Here is a 19,939-nt window from a genome sequence, read left to right as displayed (position 1 = left end):
GAGCCTGGTATGATGTGATTTGTGGTTTTGTATGGTACACTTCCAAAATTTAAAGGGAACCTGAAAAATGAATCTGATGGCAATGAACAATACGTGCCCTATTTCTATAGGTTCCTTTCAAAGATGAGCATCAGATCAGATTGGATCTCACACCAGGACAGGGCAATTGTGCCTTCTCTCTGGAACGTTCGAACATACCTGAAGAAAAGAAGTTGCAGAAAACAGCAGCATGAAAGTCACCATAATGGTGTAAATGACAGGCTCTGGGCCAAGAACAGAGAAGGCAAGAATAGGTCTTAAAAGCCACAGAAATAACAGAAATAACCTTCCAAGAAACCAGAGGAAATTACCAACTTTTTCTGCTAGTTGGCCTTTGAATTAGTAAGAATCACACTTCAAAGCATGAGTCAACCCAGCAAGGACGCAGCATGCAGAAAAAAAAGCCTTTCCTTTCTAACTTGTCTGCCTGCAAACTCAGCAGCATTCTAGTTGATACTGTAATAAAATTTGTTTTCCTTTTAAACTTTAAATAGCCTATTAGTCTTCTCAGAGGACCTTGCTATAGGCAGCCTCATCTGAAGGCTCCAGCTGACTCCTGGTGCTTTTGTGTTGATGTGAGGAAGTTCAGTGAACCTTGTCCGCTCTCGTCTATCAGCTATAAAAAGATGAGCCAAGCTTCTTGAAACTGCTAGGCAACAGTGCTGTCGTCATTGCAGTGCCTGAGCAGCCATGGTAATGAATGTAATGGTTGTACAGCATCTTCACTTTAGCTTAGAATGTTGTTTCTGTCTTTCAAGTCATAAGATTGAGTTCACTGGCTGAGGTTGCTTCTTGGGTGTATGGCAGTAACTTCAGCCTCAGCTACTTTGTCAGTGGCTCATGCAATATGAGCTATTGTACTACTATTTAATAATTCACAACTTCTTCTCATCTCACTTTCCTTATTCCCCAGCCCACTTTGTTTAATACAGTAAAGTATACCTGGATATGCACAACATTTTTTTTCCTTCTCTCCCAAATATACATACAGTAACTACTTATCATCAACAAGTATCCCCATAAACCTGCATATCAACAGCAGTAAGGCACATCAGGATATGGATGAAGCCAGAGCTATTCCCATTTTCATTTAGTTACTGACTTTTTTAGTCATTCATCCTTTATTTCAATATGGAAACAATTTACCTAGAGGTGTTAAAAACCTATGCCTGATACCCAAGTTGAGAGCAGGCTGGGGAGTGTAATGATGCTTTCTTTCAGGATCAGAAGCAACAACAGCTCTTTGAGCTAGATCCTAGAGAACGTGCATTATCAACAGCTGTGGAAAGAGATGCACACAATAGCATTTCTGGTGGTTATTCTTCATACTATCTTCAGATGCTGCAGACTTGCTGAGACTTGTTCCTATCTGAATGTGGTACTGATGATTAAGTGAACTACTCAGGTTTGGTGAAATAGGAGTACTATGCTGAAATCACTTGCAAATTGAGGGCTGTGTGGACCACAACATTGTTTTGTTCATGGCCAGGCCCATCTGTCTGAGCAGAAATGGTGGAAACAGAAAGCAGCCATCAGATAGTATCAACAACTGGGATCCACCTTGCCTTGCTACAACCTGGAGGCCTGTAAACAATGTGGTCAGTGACATAAAAAATTTGCTGACAGGTCACAAGTACTTGATCTAGTCTAGTAGCTAAAGCAAACAATTGAGCAGCGTGAAGTTTTTACTATAATATGCATTTAACAGAAAAATAAAATGTCAACAATAACAGTTTGAACACTAGCTTACATAAGTTACATTCATATAGCTTTAGCAGTTGCTACATTCATAATCAGACCCGTGAAACATGGGCTACCGAGCTGCACAAGAATTCCATCATTTCCAAAGCTTTCCAAATGTTTTAGGAACCACAGTAACTGCAGCTATTGGCTATTTCCGAAGAGGGTTGAGATACATTAGTGCTTTGAGATACATGTGCTTTACATGCCTATTCTTTGTCCTATGTGAAAATGAACCAAAGCTGAGCAGGCCAGGTACCGTTCACAGTAGGAGACTTGGTAGAAAGTCTGTAACTGATAGCAATAGTTTGATGTATGTGTGGAAGCAGCAGAAAAAAAAAAAAGATGTCCTCCACCTCATGCAGAATACACAAAAATGGCAGGCTATAAAGGACTGAAAAATCATCTGAATTTTCTATAATATTATGTTCCATGCAGAAGTATAATATGAGAAAAGTAAACTCTCTAAGCTAAAAAGCTACCAGTTGAGAATTGTTCATTTCTGAACTTCTGATACTAATACAATAGGGCAAATTGTACCTATTTATACAAGTTGGCAACTAGTGTGCTTCTGATTCTGGAAGTAACAGATAACCAAATTAAAAATGAAGAAACTGTTAAAACAATCTCTTCTGTCAGCATTGACTGTTGTAGAGCTGGTGAAAACTTGCCTCCAAGGAATGCTGGGTTAATTTGCAATCCATAGAACAGTATAAAGACAGAATGCCATCTTGAGAGGCCCACCTACAGTACAAATGGCTAAGAACTTAAATATTCACATATACAAAGTTGAAAATGTGACTGGACTACATAAATACTGTTCCTGTATACACAAAAATGAAATCAGAAATAGTAGACAAAAGGAAAATTTCAAGACTGGCACACAAGGTAGGCATAGAATAATCATAGCAACTAAACGCAAATACTGGCTTGCTGAATACATTTTATCACAGGCCTACATAAACTGATAGAGTGAATCACAGGTATAGATGTGACAGAGCTGAATACATTAAATCAAGTAGAACTAGGAGAGCCTTATTTTGCCTCGGCTAAATGTACAAAATCAAAGTGCTGACAAACAGAACACTCATGGAAAATAAAGAAATATTTTGGTGTGAAAGGACCTCTGGGTCCCTAGTCTATTCTGACAAGGCAAGGCTAAATTCAGAGCCAGACTGGGTTGCTCAAAACCTTATCTATTGAAAGCAAACTTCAAGAGGATAATGCAGCTCCTCGTTACCATCTGTTCAAAACTGATGTAATTATACTTGAAAGCAAAACAAAGATACATGATTTTTATGTTGTTATTTTACAACCTGCCAGGAAATAATGCTACTGTGCCTTGTCATTTTGTTTAGTCATCACAGCACTTCAGAAATAATTTTCCAATAGATTTGATGATTTTCAAAATCAGTGCAAGGAGCCAGACTGCATGTGCAGCATGGGATGACCTTAAAGAATCATAGAATGGTTGGGGTTGGAAGGGACCTTTAAGATCATCTAGTTCCAACCCCCCTGCTATAGGTAGGGGCACCTCCCACTAGACCAGGTTGCTCAAAGCCCTGTCCAGCCTGGCCTTGAATGCTTCCAGGGAGAGCACGTCCACAACCTTGGGGCAACCTGTTCCAGTGTCTCACCACTCTCATGGTAAAGAATTTCTTCCTAATCTCACTTCTAAATCTACCCTCTTCCAGTTTAAAACCATTTCCTCTTGTCCTGTTGCTACATGCCCTTCTAAAAATGTCCCTCTCCAGCTTTCCTATAGGCCTCTTTCAGGTACTGGGAGGTTACTATAAGGTTTCCCAAGCCTTCTCTTCTCTAGTCTGAAGAGACTAGCTCTCTCTCCCTAGCTTTCTCAGCATGTCCTCATAGAGGAGGTATTTCAGCCCTCTGATCATCCTTGTGGCCCTCCTCTGGACCTGATCCAACAGCTCCATGTCCCTCTTGTGTTGGGGGCCCTAGAACTGGATGCAGTACTCAGGTGGGGACTCAGAAGCAGAGCAGAGGGGCAGAACCACCTCCCTCAACCTGCTGGTCACACTTCTCTTGATGTAACCCAGAATATGGTTGGCCTTCTGGCCTGCAAGTGCACATTGCTGGCACATGTTGAGTCTTTCATCAGACACCCCAAATCCTTCCCCACAGAGATGCTCTCATGCCATTTTCTGCCCATCCTGTATCAGTGCTTGATGTCAGAGCAAGTAAGTTTTTGGTTCCTGACACCTTCAAAGTGATCATCGTTCGTTTTCTACCATGTTAGAAGAGTGGTTTCTACCACTGTACTGTAATATACATCTCCATGCTTATTTGATATTGCTGTCTCAACAGTCCACAGTAATTGATTAAACAAATTATCAAGGAATTTGCTGGGTGATGAGTGGGCTGTGGAGAGAGAGAGATAAAATTACGGGAACTACTGTCTGCCTTGTTAAGGGCTTTGTTTGTAATAGCTTTTATCTTAAAATGAATGAAACACTTCGTAAACACCTATTACAAAGCAAGCTAGCATAAACCTTTTAGCCAATAAATTTCTAGACACACTTCAGTTTTATGTCACCACTAAACTTAGGTAAGATTTTAGTTAGTTAGTGTAATGCTAGTTAGTGTACTCTAAAAATCAATAATAGTGACCTGTGCTGTCCAAAACTGGCTGGGATTCACTTTACAGCTTGGACGTAGGCTGCACATGTATTAACAAAAGCATTGTCTATGTTTGTACAGACCCTGCATTACCATGAAAACATCAAACGTGGCAAGCCACTTCATGCATTATCACTGGCTAAAGAAGAGCAGAAAACAAAGGTGTAATTCTGCCTCCACAGAGTTAACCAACCTCCTCTGCGCTATGCCTTGGAGACCTTATCCGTATAAAGCATGAATATTCCTCACAGCAAATTCCTTCTGTGTGTGATAAGTGTATTGACACAAATCCAGCTCACAGATGGGAGATCTCTGGCACCCAAGATTAGATACAAGTAGCATTGTTATATGAAATACAGCTCTTTCCTGTAAGCCATACAGCTCACATGTTTCCAGCCTGTTAATACTGAAGCTAGTCAGTCTATTCCATTTTAATCTCAGCTCTTTTGTGTCAAAAATGTTCTGAAATAATCTCAGTTCTTTTTCAAACACACTTCCTTCTGCATTCTGGAAGATCAGTTTCTGAAACTTGTTCAAAGTTTAATTCCAAGAGAATCACCCATTGTTCCATTTTTGCCAGTGGCAATTTGTGAGCCCCTCCAACTAACAGTTATCAGGAAATGACAGACAAAATCCTACAATGGAGTTGCTCATCAGAAGTCAGTGAATCTATTTTTCATTATCTGTTAGTTTATCAGTCATCAGCATCTTGATCTATTAGATTAGCATGCTCTCAGACCATGTTCTCCAGCATCTTCTAAAATTCCCAACTGCAACTACATGTGAAATATATAATGTTATTTTTTAAAAAAAGCAGATGTAGCACAAACTGAAGGATATGGCAATTCTTACGCCAAACCAGGTGTTCTGTGACAAAGGTTTTGTCTTCTTTCTAACATATTATTTTTTAAAATGCACTTTTCAGTTTCTCTCCATGTTTTCAGACCTCATCCTGAACGTGCCTAGAGAGCAGTACTGGGTTAAAATCACCATGCAGACAGTTTATATGGACAACAAAGGGAACAATGGGCAAAAGATGATCTACGTATATTTGTCACTATGGCACCTGTTTTGAGTAGGTTATAATAACAAGCAAAATAGCTGTACAAATAAAACAAATGCAGTTATGCCTGTATAGGAAAACCTCACTATCTGGCTTTAGTTCACCTAACAAGACTACCAGGAGTAGGTGGAGGCTGGGATGAATTTCAACCAGCCAAAGCACATTACAGAGGAAAGTTATGAAAATGAGTTAAGAACAGGCTGAGCCCACATCTACTTTATAAGCAGCAAGGGTAAAGACTCTTTCACCATAGGAGAGCTTGTGACTTGCTAGAAAGATAAGAGCATGGATAAGGAGCTTTAACTACATATTAACATCCTTCCTTTCAACTGCTGCCATGTAGTTCCTGAATCCACTCCGTTGTGCCTTTTTCCATACTCCCACAGAGCCCTGCTGCTTTAAAGGAAACCATCCTCCATCACTGAAGTCCTGATGCTAGAAGGATCACTCATCTGTACTTGAGGCAAAATAGCTGTACTTAGACAAATATAACTGAGGGCACAGCACTGCCACCTCTCAAAGGATTACACTGCATTATTTCACATGAAGGCTTGGCTCCTGGAATCATCCCACAAAAAAATTCAGTAGTCTATTCACTTTTAGCCCTCAATGAAATTTGAAAATGTGATCAGAGGTTCAGGAGAGGAAGGAGTTGCAGATGCCTGATCCTAGAGGATAGGATAAGTTTTCAGTTTGAATTCTGTTTTTCCATTTTGTAACATTCCCCATCAAGCAGTTCCCCATCCTTGAACATGTATACTCACCCCTACTTCTGGAGGGTCTGGAAGCCAGCCCAGCTCACCCTGTGCAGTGCTTGTGTCTAGCAGATTCACTGAAAACCAAAGAAGGGAAAAAAATCGGTGACCTAACTCATATGTTCCATGGAATGGCTTCATCCTAGTTTTGTCAAAGATGGCAAAGCCTGTGTACGGCTAGAGGAAAAATGGAAAAATATAAAACACTGCAGCTAGTCAGGAGTTAAAAAGCTCTGTCTCATATATGAGACCCCCTCCTCTTCCACCTTCCTCTCAATTAACACCCACAGGCATCTGGAAACATCTGAAAAATGCAATGCCATGCTAAACCCTGACAACATTTACTGCTTTCTAAAGCTGTCTCAGGATGGGAACAGGAGGCCGAAGCCTTTTGAAATGGGAAGACAGCATTAGCAGCTGCTCACATCCTCCTTGGAATAGGAAGGTAGCAGACAAAATGGATGAACAGGCAGGCAATCAAATAAATTACCAGCACAAAAGATCAATCGGTGTCAGCAAGAAGTGCCATTCAGTGCTTGAAACACCGTGGGAAAGACAGGCAGAGTGAAGTGGTACAAGGGAGTTTCCACTGTCACAGTCTCCAAAAGCCATGAGATTTCAGCTTCTCAATCTGCCTACCTCTACACCACTGTAGAGCTGCTGTTCACTGTCTGACGCTGGCCTAGAAATCGTTTCACTGTCTGCTCCTCAGAAACGTTCCAGCCACAACAGCGAGATAATAGCAGCTGCAGGGCACAGCACTGCCACCTCTCAAAGGACTGCACTGCACGATTTCACATTAAGTCTTGGCTCCTGGAGTCATTCGACAAAGAAATTCAGTAGTCTATTCATTTTTAGCCCTAAGAAATTTGAAAATATGATCAGAGTTTGCCCTTAAGTCTTGATCTAGAGTGAAATTAAAAATGTATCACTTCTTAGGCAAACAAGGAGAAGGGAGAGAAGATGAAATAAGTCACACTGCTGGATGCACAGCTTCAAGGCTGCCTTTGGCTCTGCTGGCACTGACAGAACAGACTACCGATGTCAGTGCACCTATCACAGCCCCAATTTGCTAACACAAGAAAAAAAATCTTTGGATTAACCTTCTGAATTCCTGTGAATGTATTCAGAGGGGTCATTTCTAAACATCTCAGAAAAGAATTTGAGAGTGAGAGGTAGGAGAGGGGAAACATTTAAATTGCATTTAAATATCCAGATTTCCTCCCCCTCGTCTGACTGCTTCACAAATACTGCCTGCCAACTACAACTAACAGAGTGTAAAGTGCAGATCAGCAGGAGTCCTATGGAATGAGGAAGCAGGCTGTGGGCCCAGAATCGGAGATAAGAGGGATTGCACTGCTATTCTCACCTCTGAAACACCTTTTTGGGATTGGGAGAAATGAAAAGCAGGAATCCAGGTTTTGCAAGTTTGCTGCATTCATGGGATGGTCATATGGCCAAACCTTCCAAGCCACAAACTCCCTGTCCAGAAGAGACAGCTCTCTCCTGCTTTCAGTCTCTCTATTTCAGATATTATTCTAGTATTGTTGGCAGCAAAAAAAACAAAACAACAACAAAAAAAAACATTCAGGGTGTGCTAGCTTGTCCTTCCAGAACCGTCACCCAGATAATATCTATCCCACACACTTCAGGCCTGAAGCAGTGATGTGGAAGCAAGAGGGGCTGTGCAGCAAGTTCTAGCAGAGAGCAAAAGAAAAGACACTCAGAAGAAGCCAGGGCAAGAACCTTCACAGTCTGTAAGCCATGCCTCATCACCGTCACAGGTGTGGGCAAAGACCACTCTTCAAGAAATACATCTCTCAAAGTGAAACCCACAGCACAGATTCTCCAACAAAAGGAAGAACGAGTCAGTAGGACTGCAAAAGCAGAGGGAACACAAGTTCTTTAGGGCTGCTGGCTCTTAGGTCCACAGTCTCTGACCTAGGAATCTCACCATGGCTTTCCATCCGTATGGGAAATCTACTCAAAAGAAGAAAGATTTCAGAAAAGAGGATGTCAGGGAATTGCTTGTTCCTTGCTAGACACATGAAGGAAGAGTAGATCACAGATGCAGACAAAATAAGATGTTTGAGATAGCTGAGAAGTTGGCAGAGAAGTCTGTGTGTAACTGACAACTACTGGTCACACACATATGGAAAATAGAGCCTGTGTGGCAATACCTTATATTACTTCTCACCTGGGTTCACTTTCTCCATAATGTCTACCAGTGGTTTCCATTTAGCTGAATCCTTAATACAAATAAGCATGTCAAGAACAGTTTAAATGAGCATTCCGCACACAGTCTGAGGTGAGCCCATGGCTGCACTGCCAGTTATGACTAAGTCCTCCCAATCAAGGGCTTGGAGCAGCAAACAAGGGGGCTATCCTTCGGAAGAAAAGCTCTGACAACCCTCACCATACTAAGAGAGACTCAAAAAGAAGTCTCTAGCAGAAATTAAGTGTGAGAGGTAGGAAACTGAACAGAGCTTTACTCTTCCTCACCCTTCTGTTAAGATTCCCATTTCCCAGGTGTTTCATAACTACCGTGCAATTGCCAAGGTGGAAGAAAAAAAGATTACTGTATCTAATAAAAAGGGGCTAAGCAGAACAGACAGGGGAAGCAAGAGGATCTTGAAAGAAGAGGTGGAAGAAGAAATTGTAAAGCTGAGCTCTACCTTCCCACACTGAGGTAGGTTAAAGAGACTGCCTCATCTCCCACACCTCCCAGAAATGACTGCTCTCTTGCTCACAAGGGTTAACTCTCTAGCGAGCTTCCTTAGGAAACTGCGGGGGTGTTGTCGAGGGGGTGAGGAGAACAACTTCGTGAGTTTATGTTTAAGCTTGTTATCTGCAACACATGTGTTTAATGCAAACAGAGGAAGAATTCTCTTGGATCACTAGATATGTTGAGGCAGTTGTGCTTCGTTTGAGAGGGAATGGAGAGGGAGGGGGGAACAGCATGCCTGAGCTCAGTTCACTGAGCCACTGAGAGACAGTGGGGGCTCGCTCTTGGATTTCAACCCCCACACCCCACCTGCTTTCCGAGGCACCAGTTTCCTGCAGCCTTTCTCTCCGGGAAGGCTATACTGTTCCCAGGACCCCACACAAGCAGACCAGGCCCCGTTCCCCGCCCCTCAAAGAGGTCCCTCTCTCTTGCTTGCAGTCCAAGCCCAGCAGGTCCCACACTCACCTTCTTTCCCAAGCACCTCAGGAGGAAGGAGAGATCCAAAGAGAAGGATCCCAAGGGAGAGCTCGATCCTGCCCATCCTCAGCTCCATGCTGGTTGGAGAGGGGGCCTTGATCCCAGCCCCTGCCTGCTCTCCTGGCTCAGGCCTCCAAGCCTCGGCTCCTGCTCACAGCGCATGAATCTCTCCCGCAGCCTCCTGACTGGAGCGCGCACATTGCACAACCTCCCTGCCTGGCCCACAGTTATGATGAAAGATCAAGGCAAGTGGGTGGAGAAGCCTTACTGCCTTTACCTGTTTGAAAGGGGCTGGTCACAGACTTCCCATCTGGCAGGCAAATAAACCCACCTTAAAGGCAGCCACCTTTTTCCTGGGAGCCTCCCTCCACCTTTGCTCCAGTCCTGAGAAAGGCTCCCGATTGCCACCTCCTGGGCAGCTCTCGCTAACGCCCTTGCACCTGAGCGGGCCTTTTGCACAGGAGAACGGCCCAGAATTTTCGTCAGAAACTGCTCAGTCCGTTTCTGTCTGTGATAATGTCTGTGAAACCACTAAGCAGTGTTCTTGCTATCATCCTGGCAGTAGATATTTAGGAAATTCGTGTGTATAGTAGTGGCAGTGGCTGATACTGCTCCCCAGGTTGCAATGTGAGAGCCGTACAGCATTATCCTGTAGAATCGCTGTCTTCGTGTTAGTAAACTCCCCAGCCTGAAAGAAGATGCCTGATTTTTCAATACAAAAACAATGCTGAGAGAACAACTGAGCTGGGAGGTCTCTTGCTTTGTATGAAGAACTCATGTGATTTTTAGTTTCCTACTTGAGGGACATAAATACGAAATAACTTCCTTTTGTGGTATCTCTTCTACCATTTTGATGTTCTTTCATCAACGATGTTACTCCCACTCATCTACAGCTATTATACCCCTCCCTATAAAACAGATGGTTACATTTCTGCTGTTGCTGTAAGGCTGTGTTCTTCCTGCTCTTTTCTTCCTTCTCCACAAAGAAGATTGAAGAGAGAACTTTGTCAGGTTGCCTAGAGAAACTGGAGGACCTCCAGCCTTGGAGATGTTCCAGGCTTACCAGTGCTCAGCCCTGAACAACACAAAATAGCTCGGGAATCAGTCTTGCTGTGAAGCAGATACTGGTACTACAGACTTCCTGAGGTCCCTTGCTCCTAAATCTTTCTATGATCAGTCTGTAATTCTATAACCACATCTTTTAGAAAATCAAAGTCTATCTCAGAAGTTCCAAACATATGTGAGAGAAATTTTTCAGAGAAAACAGGCAAAATGCTAAGCTTTAAATTTAATGTAATGCACAAATTTATTCCATTTTAATGCTGACCAAAGTGTTCTTTCTCATCCTACAGTGCTAAGTCTCAAATTTTCATGCCCACCCTTTCCCCACTGCAACACAAAGATGTTTCCCTGTCTACATCCCATACCTTAGGTTTGCACTAGCAGAATATATTGATTTTCAGTCTTCATTTCTTCAGTTTGTGATGTAGCTACAGCTCACTTCTCCTTTTTGATGGGACAGAATAGGTGAGGCCTATGTAGACATGAAATAGGGAAGAACCATTTGCAGCTGGAAGAGAAGGCTCTGGGACTGCTCAGGAGCTCATATTGTTTATATGTGGGGGAAAAAAAAAATCAGTCTTGTGGACTTACATTCATTTGTTATGATCTACCGAGGTTTGCATCTGTAAGCTTTCTAAAGGGCCAAAGTCCTGGTGTGAGGAACATGTGGATTCTCTGTCTCTCTTTAGATGGCAGATAATCAAGAACATCTGATCTAAGCTGTTAGGAATAAGCGGCAACAGATTTACTAGAAACAAGCAGAGAAGGTACCCTAAAATTATTTTCTTTCATCTTTTTCCCATGTTAATGTTGGCTAATGGGTGTGGAAAAAAACAGAGTATTCCAGTTGATGGGCATCAGAAATTGTATGTACAGTTTTGTTACTTTGTAGATTGGTTTGCCTACATTTTCTTCCTCTCAGAATTTGTGTGAAGAGAATAAAACAAAATATGGTCTGATGTCACAGCAAGATCTGTAGCAAATCTGTGATCAAGAGAAAAAAATGCAAAAAGTAGAAAACCCTGTTGGTATCTGTAAAAGATCTGCTGCATAGCTTTGCCATGTGTCCTCTGCACTAAACTGCAGGTCCAAAGGGAAAAAGAAGGAATCTACCCAGAGGCTGTACCCATTAAAGCTGAAGCATTGCATGTGAATTTTCCACTAAGTATTTCATTGACAGGATGCTTTTACTTATTCATCTCAAGGTTGAATCTTTGCAAACTGCTGGAGGAAGCTAATTCCCTGAATGACTAGTGAAAACAAATAAACAAAAAAAACAAGCAAGCAAACAAAAACTTAATTCCAGAAAAGCTTCTATCTTTACATCTCCACAACCTTTTCACAGTTATGCCTTCTCAATGAGCACCACATTTCTGGCGTGGATTTTTACAGCAAGGGAAGTTCATCTTTTAAAATGATTTCCAGCATCTTTTCAAATTGAAGCTCAGCCTCTGTTTCTATACCTCTTGGGTATTTCTGAATGGCAGGGCATAATTTTTTCCTACTGTTTCCCTGAATCTTGTTTCATGTATCACTGAGATTTGGTATCTACCTGGAAAATACTAACACACAACACACCTGGGCTTTCCTCCTACAGAAATATGGACTTGTGGTGAGGGAAGTGAGGGGGAATGGTATGTGCCAGGTCTTGTCTTGATTTGCTGTTGGGACAATAAAGAGGCACTACCAAGACAGAACTGGGACGTGCTTCTCTTGAAATGTAGGCAGAACTCTTTAGTATGTTTCTAATGAATTTTTTTATCGTGTTTGCTACTCCTCACATTTTGGAAAGAGCTAAGAGCTTCACCAAATCCTTCCAGATCATGAACAAAACTGAATCTAGAAACAATCTCTTGAGTTTCCCCATTTATACTGTTTCCCAAGCTAACAAAGGATCCTTACATCTGTCAGCCTTTAGTATTGGTATTTGTGAAATTGTGCACTTTGAACTAGCTGTCAGTAAGAGGTATATATAGAACTCCCTGGTGCCCCAGTCACATTTTGCAACAAGCCATACTTCAGCGCAAGGGAGGAACTTGCCCCGGAGATATCTTTGGTAGAAAGAACCAGATCCTTGTTCTGTGACCTCTGATTCATCCCCTTTATCCACTAACTCCACAGCTCTAAGAAAAATATGTGACAGCTCTGTACATCACAGGGGACGCTGGATTGATGTTTCATTCCCTATAAAGAATCTGTGCCTTCTCTCTCTTATTTCATCTGCATGATCACAGTTTAATATTCTAGTATTATCTTTTCTTTTAATCTAGGATATTTTCTGGTTCTGCTCCACCAGCAATTATGTTAGAACACTTTGAATAGCTGACTTCAGATAGTCTACAGAAGATAGACAGACTCCTACCTCCTAGCAGTTTGAACTGTTAAATTAGTTTTCTACTAGGACTATCTTTCACCCAGAAACTCAAGACATTTTTAAACAGGTATTTTACATTCCTACAAAGGAACACAAGTAACCTTTCTTAACCACAAAGTGAGCCGAACTTAAGGACCAGTGCACTTGGCTGCACAAGTAGTCAAGCCACTCATCTTTCTCCCTTGAGAAGAAAGAAAGACGAAGGCAGGGGAATGAATGAAGCTGACAGAGGCAGTGTGTACATCTGTGTTTTGATAAAATATTGTGTAGATTGGGTTTTGATTTTTTTTTTGCTCAGGGGATGCTCCCTTACCCTTCCTTACATGTCTGGAGATGAACACCCTTGGAGATGTATAGGATTTGTAGGATTTGCCTGAACAATTACTGTTTCCCTTCGAAATGAAGACTATCTTTTTTTTTTTTTTTTTTTTTTTTCAACAGAAATCACCTTAAAAATTTCTGTTACCTTCACATCCCAGTTCTGCTCCCTCTGGTGGTCGAATGGATGTGGAGCCCTGGAAATCCCTTCTGCCCGAAGGTGTTGTGGCAGGATGAGAGAGAAACCCATCCCACCCAGCTTAAGCTGCTACATTTTGGGTAGTAGAAGTGGAAAGTAATCCAAACAGAGACATTATTTAATCTGATTTATATTCGCACTCATAAAACTACTATAATGGGTACAATTTCAAGTATCAAGAGTTCTTTAATTTCTCATGTATATTCTAGCATATCATATATTTACAGATGAAAAGAATTGCAGTTCTACTCTAACACTGATTTTTGACGGCATCTGATTCCTGGGCATATTTGAAGATATTTATTTAACTTCATAGTGTTAAGTTTCCAATGTTTTATTACTTCTATTACTGACCTCTTGAGGGTGGGTTGGGGGGGAGCAGGATTCAGTTTTTCTTTGAGCATTACTAGAAAATCAGCATATGTGCCATAAGCATAAAACTCAGCCCCAGAAAACTTTAATTTCTAGTAGAGGTGCTCATGGCTCCTTAAGTAGGTTGCAGAGAAAGAGGATTATAACGTTATCAGTAATAGGTATCACAGCTCAAGTTACAGTAAGAGCAGCTTTTTTATGACAAGTACCTGCCTCTATAATTTTGTTTATTCATATTTTCTTGTTGTTCTTTCCTACTCTCAGATTAATTATACATAAGAAGTGTAAAAATACCTCACCAATACTGGAAAAAGTCACTAGGATTCCAAATCGCCATCAGCATTCATGTCACTTGTCACTTTGATAGTGCAGTTTTCAGTAATTTCTGGTACACCAACAACTGAACACGTGTAGAAATCAAGTTTTTAATTCCTACTTTTTAACAGAATCACAGAATGGCCTGGATTGGAAGGGCCCTCAAGGATCATGAATCTCCAACCCCCCCACAGGCAGGGCCACCAACCTCCCCATTTAATACTAGACCAGGCTGCCCAGGGCCCCATCCAACCTGGCCTTGAACACCTGCAGGGACGGGCATCTGCAACCTCTCAGGGCAGCCATGAAATTTTGATGCTTTTGTTTCTGTTTCAGCTTTGTAGTTATTTTACTATTTTTTATTGACAAATTGCAGTTCAAGGATCTGAAGTCATTACACTTGTCCTTTTCTCTTGCTACGGTAGCATAATATTGATGTTGCAGTGCTGCAGACTCCCACTGTCTCGTGCAAAAGTGAAATAGTTTCCCTTAGTGACAGTGTTAACAACATGTGCTCATCCAATGTGGTCTATATCTTGAGATCGAGAGAAAATATTTGAAACAGACACCTTGCTCTCTTGCATCTGGAATGAGGGTATTTTGATTGCAATAACATCTTTCCAATTCACTGCCAACTCTCTTCCCAGTTCAGAATCCCGTTTGAGTTCTAAAGCTTAATCTCCTAATTAAATCAAAATATGAAAACAGAAATGAATGCTGAAAGCAATTGTAGGCCAAAAACACAATTAAATACAAACAGCATTTGGAAGTCCTGATTTTCCACAGTGACTAAGCTTAGAGGCCACATGCTGCTGGAGCTCCTTGGTCCTCCCTCAGCTTTACACCCCAATTTGTAAAAACAGACAGTCTTACATCTTTGAGTTTATGCAAGTAGAGCCAAGAGTACAGTCTGGGTGGGTACTGATCTTCTTGATCTTGCTTTTTCCTGAACTTGTCTGAAAGATAACTGAGATCAGCAGGATGTTTCAAGCCGAGAGCTTTAAATTAGGGGTATGGTGCTGTAATCAAGGTACCTGTGGGCAATTTTCTGATCTAGAGATATTTGCCAACCAAAGTGAAACTGAAACAAACTTGCTGCTGTGGATCTTCACCTCGTTCCTCTGATCATCTCTCCTGTGTTCCTCGTTGCTTCCAAATTCAGTTCATTAAAGGGGTCTTAAGGTCCATAAACCATTCAGCTGGAAAATGACAAGTTTTTAGAATCTAAAACTACTTCAGACTTCTGGCGTGAAGTTCAGATTGCTTATGGATATTTGTTCTCTAATAGCCTATTTATAGGACTGCAGACTTTGGTTTTGGTATCTTATCAGATTTTGTATGTTGGATAAATAATTTTGTACAACAGCATAAAACAGTCGTATGGAGGGATCATCTCCCTTATTCTGTATGTCTTCTATCTATACACGTGCGCAAGTGAAGCTCATATAACATTCTACATTTTATCATAGTAAAGCTTGTTTATCCATTGCTCTTGGTATGTAGAATAACATAAAGAAAACACAGGTACTTTCTCAATAGAGAAAAACCATCTTTTTTTTTTTTTTTTTTTTTGAATGGATTTTCATCCTCATGATATTAGAGTCTACACTGAGCATTTAATACCATCTATGCATGTATTTTCATTGACTGCAACTCCATTGTTGCAAATAGCTATTTTAATTTCACCTTGACGCTTTCCTCCTGCTTCAGATCAAAGGGCAAATGAAGCTGTTTAAGCAACCGTAGGATTATTGGCATATTTGCTAAGCTCTTAAAGAATCTAAGCAAAGGGAGACTGGTAGACTCACTTTCCATGTAAACTAAGATGTATAGGCTGTGCCAACATGCTTTTGCTAAGGGTAAGTGATCATGCTGAAACTTTCCTGTTCTTCAAATTGGATTTCCAGCAGAATGTTGACTTCCCTAGCCCATAACAGAAACACACGTCCTTAGCATATTTCCTGTATTTAGACTCCTAGTGAACTAAGGAAATGTTTTTACATTGAAGTCCATTTAATTCTTTTGGAGATTGATTGTTTAGTGTGTATAGGAACCACTTCTAAGAAATGTCTTACCTGGGTTGCCAGTGAAGCATGACAGTTTTTCACTGGTTTCACTACACTGAAAAGATTTTTCTGGTAACCTACCATCATCACTGGTAACGATAGGTAGCATATAGGATACATCTCCAAAGTATTTTCTTGAGTAAAGGTACCTCTTTGGTCTGTACCATTGAAAATACTGGACCTTGAGTACCTTGAACATTACTTGACATCTCTGCCATCATCATCCAAATCCTTTTCATTCTTGAGCACAAAATCTCACTAATGAGATTTTGCAGGCTGTACAGGCTGAGTGCCCACAGGCTGAGCTCTGGTGCCAAACAACTGATGAGATCTGCGTTCTCATCTAGCACCTTGCTCAGGGCAGCTTTGACAAAAGAAGTAATTGCAGAGATGAATATTGTTTTTTATGGCCATGTAAACTCTGATGTGGGCATACTGATAGGGATAGGATGGGAGATAGACTCGGGCTCTGAATTATCTCCTTGTTTTACTCATCACAGAGACACTGGTTGAAGATTGTGTCCTCTCAGAAGTTTTCCACTGTTGGTTTTGGTTCTCACACGTGTCTCAGAACTACAGAGGTAGGAGTCTAATATGGCTGCTGTTTCAGCCATGGCATCCCTCTCAAGAGCATCATCCCTACCTATACAGTAAGAACAGATCTGCTGAAGTGCCCTTGACTGATAACTATCCATGAGGAACATCTCTAGGGCAGAGTCCTGCTAATCTCTAACAATTAGAAGCAGACAATACTTACATCTCTTGTTATCCCAACCTTACAACAGCCATAAAGATGTGAAGGCCTCTACCAAAGTTCTATTTAAACCACATTGTCTTTCTGCTCCTTTTTTTTTCTTGCCATGTATATAAGCATGTCATTACCACCTAAAAGGCAGGGTAGAAATCTCTACTTTTACTAACTTCAGAAGGGACCTCTGGAGATCTCTAGCCCAGCCCACTGCTGGGGCAGGTGGGTTCATGAATTACCTTTGAATTAGACAGAGAAATAAGAACAAGTCCTTTTTTTTTTTCTCTCGATAATTCCATATGTAAGATCTGAGTCACAAGGTCCATTTGGTGCTTTGAAGAGCCATGGGGCAGTAAAGTATCAAATAAAATACTGAAGTTGCTTTTTCACCACTGTTCCTGAACAAAACTAATATTTTCATATTTGTCTAAGTTGTCCTGTTCTGCTTACATGTAGATTGGATATTAGGAAAAGTTTCTTCTCTGAAAGAGTGGTCAGGTGCTGGAACGGGCTGCCTAGGGAGGTGGTGAAGTCATTGTCCCTGGAGGTGTTCAAGTAATGTTTAGATGTTATAATAAGGGATATGGTTTATTGGAAAATATTGGTGGTAGGTGGATGGTTCTACCAGGTGATCTGGGAGGTCTATTCCAATCTTGATAGTTCTCTGATTCTAAACACACAAAATAACACTGCTGTGCACATTTCAGATTCTTATGTCTGCTGCACTGCAGCATATGCTAGAATTCTCACTGGTTTTGGCATAGGAACAACAGTAGTTGCAGCGGCAGTGTTATTAGATTTATGTAAGATTTATGCTGATGGATTTTAACACTCCTCAGGCGTTCTTATTTACATGATGCAGTCTTTCCTGATAAAAGCTACATGATAAGACCTGTATCTGAGTCTTTGTGTTGCCATAGGAACAGTCAAAATCTAAAGCATCTCCCTATAAAAGGAAATGTTTCTCCTGTAAAACACTCATAGGAAAGTCACTCTCCTATCAAACCAGTGGCACTTTCATTACCTAGAATAATTCAAAGTAAGATGAGTTTACACTGATGATCTTTTCACTTGTGACGGAATGTTAGAAGTGCCACCTTATGCTAAATTGGGAGAAAATCATAGCTTAATTTTCATTTATTTCAAAACACAGTATTTCCTTTTGTAACCTTCTAATAGTGCCCTTTGGGGTTTTTTTTGTGCTGGAAAACTTACCAGACTAAAAATATTCATTGACTTTCAGTTTCCAGTATCTACTTGCTTCTTGATAGAAAAATAACGAAAACAAGTCAGCAGCATTAAATAATTTTGTGTTGATCTTTTGAGCATGCTGAGATGACTGTAAATGTAAGTATGGGTATATATATGATCAGAGAACTGATCAGAGTTCTTCTTACTCACAAATTGATACAACTTTTCCCTTTAAGTAGTGTTATGTCAGAGGCTTTTTTGTTGTTGTTCCTTTTCCTACTTCCTTTTTTCTTTGTAGGCTGAGATGTCATTTTGTCAAAAATACATTAGTGCATGTTGTATTCTGCCTGGATATTTACTGTAGTGAAGTCTATAGAGAATCTTGTCCTAGCCAAGCTACAGGGCTGCATTTCCAACAGAAACATTTGTTCTCCTAAAATTTAGTTCACACCTGTAACAGCCCTGATAGTACTCCAGTTCTGCTGAGCTATTCTCTGCCTCCTCAACATTTTCCTTAGGACTCCTCTGATTTCCTTGTTCCTCAAGCTATAAATAAGGGGGTATAGTAATGGAGTAATATTGGTGTAGACTAGAGAAACCATCTTGTCTCGAGCTGGTGAGTAACTGGACTTAGGACGAATGTACATGAAGGAGGCACATCCATAGTGTAGCAAGGTGATGATCAAATGTGAAAAGCAAGTGGAAAAGGCCTTGCCCCTCCTGAGGGAGGAAGTGATACGTAGCAAAACAGCAGCAATACACACATAAGAGGTCAGGATCAAGATGAAGGGAAGTAGCAGGAGGAGCACACAGGCCGCCAGCAGGGGAAGCTCAGGGGTGTAGCTGTGTGTGCAGGCCAGGTGAAGCACTGCAGGGATGTCACAGAAGAAGTGGTTGATGTGATGTGACTGACAGAAAGGTAAGTGGAAAACAGACACTGTCAACCCCAGGGCAACAGCAAAGCCTCCCAGACAGCATGCTATGCACAGCCTAAGACAGAGCCCCTCGCTCATCACCACTGCGTAGTGGAGGGGCTGGCAGATGGCAACGTAGCGGTCATACGACATGGCTGCCAGGAGAAAGCACTCAGCTCCGCCGAGTCCCACAAAAAGGTACATCTGGGCAGCACAGCCTATGAAGGAAATGGTGATGCCATTCATAACCATCAGGCCGAGGAGTGCCTTAGGGACAATGACTAAGGTGTAGCAAAGCTCAATGATGGAGAGCTGACAGAGGAAGAAAAGCATGGGAGGACGAGAATGCTCCATAAAAACAGCAATGAAGATCATCGTATTCCCTGCCAGTGTGACCAAATGGATGATGAGAAAGATAAGGAAGAGGAGGACCCGCAGACGGAAATGCTCAGAGAAGCCAAGAAGGAGGAACTCCATGGTTGCATCAGTGCTCTCATTGTCCTTCTCCATGCAGCCTTCACATGGCATCTACAGGGAGAAAAACAGAGGGAGATAGTTGAATTTGATCTGATGCCTGGTAATCAACTCCACATATGAAATCATGTTGCAAGTGTGTAGAGCCAGTGTAGTAAAGCTCATTGTGAGATCTTAAGGGGAGGGAGGTGATTCTTGTGTAAGACATAAATTTGCAGACTTTCCCACTCGTATTCTCATAACCACCAACGTATTTTTGCCCAATTATCTGCCCAGGATTCTTTGCTTTGAAACTAATGATGAGTAATATCAACTGTTGAATCTTCATCACTTCTTTGGAGTTCTTATGTTGATGACTATATGCATTTTTTGAACGTCTTAAGTACCTAGCAGTTGACACTGATCAGTCTTTTAATTCTGTCCTGCCTTTGAAAATCATCATTTGCCTCTCAATTCTGATCTGAATG

The 19,939-nt window shown here is 41.4% G+C and overlaps 2 protein-coding genes across 3 annotated transcripts in view; both read right to left on the bottom strand.

Moving 5' to 3' along the window:
• EPHA1 (EPH receptor A1) overlaps window positions 1-9,821 on the bottom strand; it is a 31,547-nt gene extending 21,726 nt beyond the window's left edge. The window contains exons 1-2 of one of the 2 annotated variants that reach the window (XM_052701602.1): window positions 9,428-9,821; window positions 6,247-6,314 (exon numbers count right to left, since the gene is read on the bottom strand). In XM_052701602.1, coding sequence (XP_052557562.1) covers window positions 6,247-6,314; window positions 9,428-9,515 — 156 coding nt within the window. In that variant the 5' untranslated portion in view covers window positions 9,516-9,821. The remainder of the gene's footprint in view (window positions 1-6,246; window positions 6,315-9,427) is intronic. The other variant, XM_052701603.1, reaches the window with a different exon arrangement.
• A 6,096-nt stretch (window positions 9,822-15,917) lies between these two features.
• LOC128089855 (olfactory receptor 10AC1-like) lies at window positions 15,918-19,526 on the bottom strand. The gene has a single exon (XM_052701665.1). The coding sequence runs from the start codon at window positions 19,524-19,526 to the stop codon at window positions 18,525-18,527; it is 1,002 nt and encodes a 333-aa protein (XP_052557625.1). The 3' UTR covers window positions 15,918-18,524.
• Window positions 19,527-19,939: the final 413 nt, after the last annotated feature.

Source organism: Tympanuchus pallidicinctus, unplaced genomic scaffold, assembly GCF_026119805.1.
Source record: "Tympanuchus pallidicinctus isolate F22 unplaced genomic scaffold, pur_lepc_1.0 scaffold40, whole genome shotgun sequence".
NCBI classification, from domain to species: Eukaryota; Metazoa; Chordata; class Aves; order Galliformes; family Phasianidae; genus Tympanuchus; species Tympanuchus pallidicinctus.
Note: the sequence above shows the minus strand (reverse complement) of the source record. Positions and strands in the feature narration are given on the sequence as shown.

Bases quoted from the DNA above. Each gene is read 5' to 3' on its own strand.
- LOC128089855 (XM_052701665.1), bottom strand. From the start codon at position 19,526: ATGCCATGTGAAGGCTGCATGGAGAAGGACAATGAGAGCACTGATGCA.